The 6,053-nt window shown below is 32.8% G+C and overlaps 1 protein-coding gene across 1 annotated transcript; it reads left to right on the forward strand.

The window, feature by feature from the left end:
• Nucleotides 1-3,738: 3,738 nt before the first annotated feature.
• Nucleotides 3,739-5,401, forward strand: LOC114723412 (UDP-glycosyltransferase 74G1-like; the record flags this gene model as incomplete). Its single annotated transcript, XM_028909602.1, has 2 exons — nucleotides 3,739-4,395; nucleotides 4,653-5,401. Coding segments are annotated over exons 1-2 (1,406 nt in total), but the record flags the coding sequence as incomplete, so codon positions are not given.
• Between the last annotated feature and the right edge of the window lie 652 nt (nucleotides 5,402-6,053).

Raw genomic sequence — 6,053 nt, forward strand, 5'->3', positions numbered from 1 at the left:
ATATTGCACTATGTAATGGATGAGGAAAAACATGTATACTAGCTTGGGAAAACTATCAATGCTTTAATACGAATTAGTTGATTGTACTATGTATATACTAGAAATATTGTTGTCCTATCTACTTCTTCATCTTTGGTATATATAGTTTCATTGTGGTGGAGCTTATAAAGTGAAAGGAATCAAAATGAAGAGAATGAAATATGGTGAATGTCGGGAGATTAACCGCGAAACATTTTCCGCTTGTTTGAATGATGTACATGTGTACTTAATGGAATGTGAAGATTGCGAGTTTTCTTTGTTTAGAAACCAGTAGCTTATTTGATTACAATTTATATTTTATGTATAAATTAAATAAAAAAAGAGTAAAATGCTCTAAATATTGGTGGTGGAAAGGTAGGGACGGTGGTGGTTGATGACAGAAGGATTATTTAATGGTGGTGGATGGTCGTTCACATAGTAGGAGGGACTATGGCCCGTAACAAATTACGGCACAATGCAATGAAAGCTACTGTTAAGGGACAATAATGGAGAAGGAAGGGAATTAAATTAAATGAGAGTAGGACACTTCTAATTTTGTGTTGATATAGAGACAGGATAAAACACTTTATTCTTTACTCTTCCACAACAACAAGTCTTATCCCACTAGATGGGGTTATTTTTTACTCTTAGTTCAACAAAAATAAGATTCACACTATGTTTGAATGGGAGAAAATTAGAGAGAGAGAAAATACTAGGAGGAGGGAAAATTAGTTCAACAATTAACTATAAAAGTTTTTCTTTCAAGTATTCTCTCCATTCAGACATACCCTAAAAATTAAAACAGCCTGAATGGGAGCAACAGGCAATGGTCAGAAAGATGAGGACAATATACGGTGTGGTGGACGATGATGGCAAAGGACAGTGATGGGTGGTCACAGGCACCACGTGGCTATCAGTAAAAGGATGAGGGTGATGGCAAAGAGCAAAAGACAATAGGAGCAATAATATTTGGAAAATTACAATATTTATGTCAAGTTTTTTTTTTAAAGATTTATTATGATACTAGAGAAAGTTATAAAGAACTTTAAAGTTTTATTAGAATTATATAAAGGGAAAATGATAAAAAAAAAGACTGCCGAGATAGAAAAATTATAAATAGGGACCCACGACAATATTAGTATTGGTTTTTATAATAATAGTATGAGTTTTGACAATAATTTTTATAAATAGGTCTTTGTATGCAATTTCTTTATTTTGATGGTCTTTTTTTTCCATTTTTCCTTATATAAATATCACATTTGTTTTCAATATCAATGCCGATTTTTCTGAATTTTGTTAACAACACACACGTCTACTTTCTAATTTCACGACCTTCAATAAAATAAAGAATTAACGATGGAGAACTTTCTTTTTTATTTAAGATGTATTTTTGTATGTATTAAAAGTAAAAAATGATCTGTATGGTTTTAGTGAAAATTTGATTAAAAATATCATTGTTGTTGATTTGAAAAAGTGATAATAGATTTAATTGTATGTAGTGGTTTGATTTAATCAAATTCCTTATTATAAGGGCAATTTCATTTATGCTAGCATCTTGCCCTCATACTCCTCTAGTCTTATTTATAAATAATTTTCAACATGTTTCATACAAACTAAAAAAAAAATCTTAAACTTTATTAACTCTTCTTTAAAATTCAATAACTTATCAATTTTATTTTTATTTAATATACATTATACTCCAGAAAAAAACAAAGTCAACACAACAATAAATAAAAGATAAAATTGTATATTAATATGAAAAATTTCTCTTTTTATCCTAAAAATTAGATAAAAAATCCTTTTTTTTTTCTCCACCCTATAGATAGGACCAGAGGAGTGCTTGCTGAAAGCATCTTTGACCAAAATTTAATTTATGGTCCTAATACTTTAATTGTAGGTTGTTGGTTCTAAGTTGAAGTTATCATTCCTTTTTTTTTTTTTAATAGAAAGAGGCCCATATGATTAATTCATCTTTCACGGGAGTGGAACTTAACTAACTATTACTAATCCAAAAAAGTTGGTTTCAGGTTGCAGATTGTATGAGAAAGATTTGGCCAGACTTAAGGATAACTGGACCAACCTTGCCCTACGAGTTCTTGAACAATAACATTAAAGCACTTGAAGATGAAGAAGATCATGGATCTGCCAAGTTTAAAAGCGAAGAATGCAGCAAATGGTTAGATAATCATCCAAAACAATCAGTTGTTTATGTATCATTAGGAACAACCTTATTGAAATTTTGAAATATTATGTTCTTAAAACTGTGATTAATATATTGGTTTTCAAAGTGTTTTTCTCTTATAAATAATATATCATTTGGTAAAACTTATACTCTTCTTCATATGCTGGCCAATTTGCACGCTACACGGCACGGTGCAAACTTTTTTAGTAATTTAAAGTTCTCATTTTCCTGTCACCCCCAGTTTTAATAGTTCTTTACTTCTTTATATGAGATTTTTTTTGGTCAATTCTTTAGAGATTAGAGATTATTGAAGGGATTGAATCCCATCCTCAACGGCTCAGTGAGATATCATTATTATTATTTTAATTCCTGACAACCTGCACATTAAATGATTTGAGTACGAAAAAGAAGAAGAAAAAGAAGCTACTTATATATATATTTTATTTGATTTTACTTGACCAATGAATAAAATATGCGATGACTTAAAACAGAACTTTATTTAACGTGTTCAGACCTTTAGAAAGAAGCATCATTTTATTAAAATAAACAAGATTGCTTTGTTTTCTTCTAGAGTAGATGGAAGATGCAGTCGACGAGGATAACGAGGAGCCCTCATCAGATCCGAGGCAAGAGAGTTATCATGTCTAAATAAGATCTAACGAGTTGAAATAATACTAAAAAACTAAATGTTTTCGTTGCACTGGCCACATTATATATAGAATTTCAACTTGATTTTGATAAGCATATTCTCCTTCGTTCTTTAATATAGGAGCAGTTGGGGAATTAATTTTAATCCTAAAGATAAAATATCAAACTATTTCATCTCTCATATTTATCATTCTTTTTAAACTAATTTTTTCTAACTTATAAAATGATATATAATCTCAGGTTGCATATGAGCATTTCGCCTCTAGTGTCATAAATTCCTCCAAACATACCTTTTTACTTTCATATTTCTGAATGTGGAATTCATTAAAAGATGTTGTAAATCGCTAATATGGAAGGATGCGACTCGCTTAAAATTTACTAAATTTTGCTTCTGATGCTGTTGATTCCCTGAAACTTGTCCTTTTACTTCAATCTTTTAAGTATGGAATTTGTAAAAAGGTTAGATGAAATCTATGTCGTAGATTTCCCAAAACATGCCCAAAATGCTGGTTTATACTACCTGTCCCTTAATATAAGAGCTATTTTGACTTTCAATTTGGTCCTAAATATAATACCCTAATTCACTTTATTTCTCATATTTATTCATTTTTTTTCAAGGTAACCCTTATAATAGTTGCACATAATATATTTCATCAAATGACAATTGATTAGCGAGGCTATTTTAGGGAAGATAACACCTATTTATACAAATAACTAACTTAATTAATTTTTTTAATCAACTTAAATTAGCCAACTAAGTCTTATATTAAAGATCGGAAGTAGTACATACCGAACTCCTCCTCCTACATACGTGTGTCTATAAAAAACAAAAAACACACCCACCACACACGCACAAATCTATCACCCCCACCACCATATCACACCCAAAAATGGAGGGCGAAACAAAAGCAAGAAGAGGTCACTGTGTGGCGTTGGCATATCCAGATCAAGGTCACATAAACCCTTTGCTTGAGTTCTCCAAGCGTCTTCGACATGAAGGAATTAATGTAACCCTCGTCTGTACTGTCTCCTACTGCACCAACTTTCACAAGCTTCCCGGTTACAATATTGCCCTCGAGACCATCTCCGACGGCTTTGACGACGGTGGGATCGACGAAGCAGAGAGGCAGAACGTCAACTATTACAATCGGTTACGAGAAGTAGGGACACAGACTCTTATTGAGCTCATTGAGAAGCTTAATAGAACAGGAAAGCCTGTTGACTGTATCCTTTATGATTCATTCTTGCCTTGGGCTCTTGAAGTTTCGAGGAAATTAGGATTACTTGGGGTGAGTTTTCTGACTGAGAATATTGCTGTGGATAGTATATACTACTTTGTGAACAAGGGAAAGCTGAAACATCCACTTGTAAAGGATCAAAAAATTTCTCTTCCTGGATTGCCTTCTCTTGAGCCTCGGGATTTGCCTACTTTCTTGTATGAACGTGAACCGGGAGATCCAGTGTTGGGTTTGTTGGTGGGTCAGTTCTCCAACAGTGAGCAAGCTGATTGGATTCTCTGCAATTCCTTCTACGAGCTTGAAATTGAGGTATAACTAGTCAAATAGCTCTGTGTGTGTGTGTGTGTATAGACACACATATGTATAATTGATTATTTGCCTTTGGAGATGTCAAATGATTCTTCCCTGAACTGAAAAGTAAGTTACAAGATTAAGTTTAATCAAAATGTCGTCAAAATGATACAAGAGCAAATTTCGAAGACCTTTGAATTTTTGTTATGGTTATATATATTACCTCCTTTTTCTCGATATCAATGCTGAATATTCTGAAAAAAAATTGGTTTTAGGTTGCCGATTGTATGAAAAAGTTTTGGCCAAAATTAAGAACCATTGGACCAACCATACCCCACGAATTCTTGAACAATAACATAAAAGTACTTGGAGATGAAGAAGATCATGGATTTGCCAAGTTTAAGAGTGAAGAATGCACAAAATGGTTAGACAATCAACCAAAACAATCAGTTGTTTATGTATCATTTGGAACAAAGGTAGCTCTCACTGAAGAACAAATGGAAGAAATTGCATGGGGTTTAACAGATAGTGGGATCGCATTTTTGTGGGTAGTGAGAAAATCTGAAGAAGCTAAGCTTCCTAAGAATTTTCCCAGAAAATCCCAGAAAAGTTTGGTGGTTTCATGGTGTCACCAACTCAAAGTCCTATCACATGGGGCTATAGGATGCTTTGTGACACATTGTGGTTGGAATTCATCGTTGGAAGCTTTGAGTTCAGGAGTGCCAATGGTGCTTATGCCACTTTGGAGTGATCAAACAACCAATGCAAAGATGATGAAGGATGTCTGGAAGATCGGAGTGAAAGCTCAGTTTGATGAGAAAGGGATTGTGAGAAGAGAAGCATTGAAGAAAAGTATTTGGGAAATCATGAAAGGTGAAGAAAAAGAAGGACGAGGAGGAGCATGTGAAGTGAATAATGTCATGAAATGGAAGAATTTGGCTGCAAAAGCTGTTAACAAGGGTGGAAGTACTTGGAACAACATTGAAGAATTTATAGACAGCTTATCTCATCATTCAAAAGTTAAGTACTACCTCCGATCCTCAATATAAAATCTAATTAACTAATTTAATTGAATTGAAAAAACTAGCTAAAGTAGTTTCCTAAAATATCCTCCTAAATAATTTGCATAGAAACTATCTGTTGATGTAGACTTTCTTGGCATGTGTAATCAATAAGGATAGTTTTGGAAGAAAAAAATGATAAATATGAAGAAAAAATATATTGAAGTCTTATATATTTAGGACCAAGCTTTACTTTGAACTAGCTCTTATATTAGGAACAAGAGGTAGTAATTCAATTCCTATGTTTTAAAGTGAAAGACTGTCCTCGAGTTCTTGATCACTTGTAATAAAAGAAATCAAATTTGTGAAGATATAATGAATGATAAACATATTTTATTTGCTTTAACAGCTATGGTTTGAGATTTTAGCGGATATAATTTATTGTAGCGGCGCAGAGCCTCTCCATTGCAAATCCTCTCCATTAAGCCTTTATTTATAAGAAACACAGCGTTTTATAATTTAAGCAGTAAAAAAAAAAAAAAAAGCTCAATCAACCATTTGAAAAAAAGAAAGAGTCTTCTTCCTCTTCGGTATAAAACCTTCGAAGACTCGCCCCTTTTAGATTCTTCTTCTAAGGTTCAAACTGAAAGTCCACTAGCTTCTACAGCATCCAGT

Source organism: Neltuma alba, unplaced genomic scaffold (assembly GCF_004799145.2).
Source record: "Neltuma alba isolate B1F8T4 unplaced genomic scaffold, ASM479914v2 tig00012137_pilon, whole genome shotgun sequence".
In the NCBI taxonomy this organism is placed as follows: Eukaryota; Viridiplantae; Streptophyta; class Magnoliopsida; order Fabales; family Fabaceae; genus Neltuma; species Neltuma alba.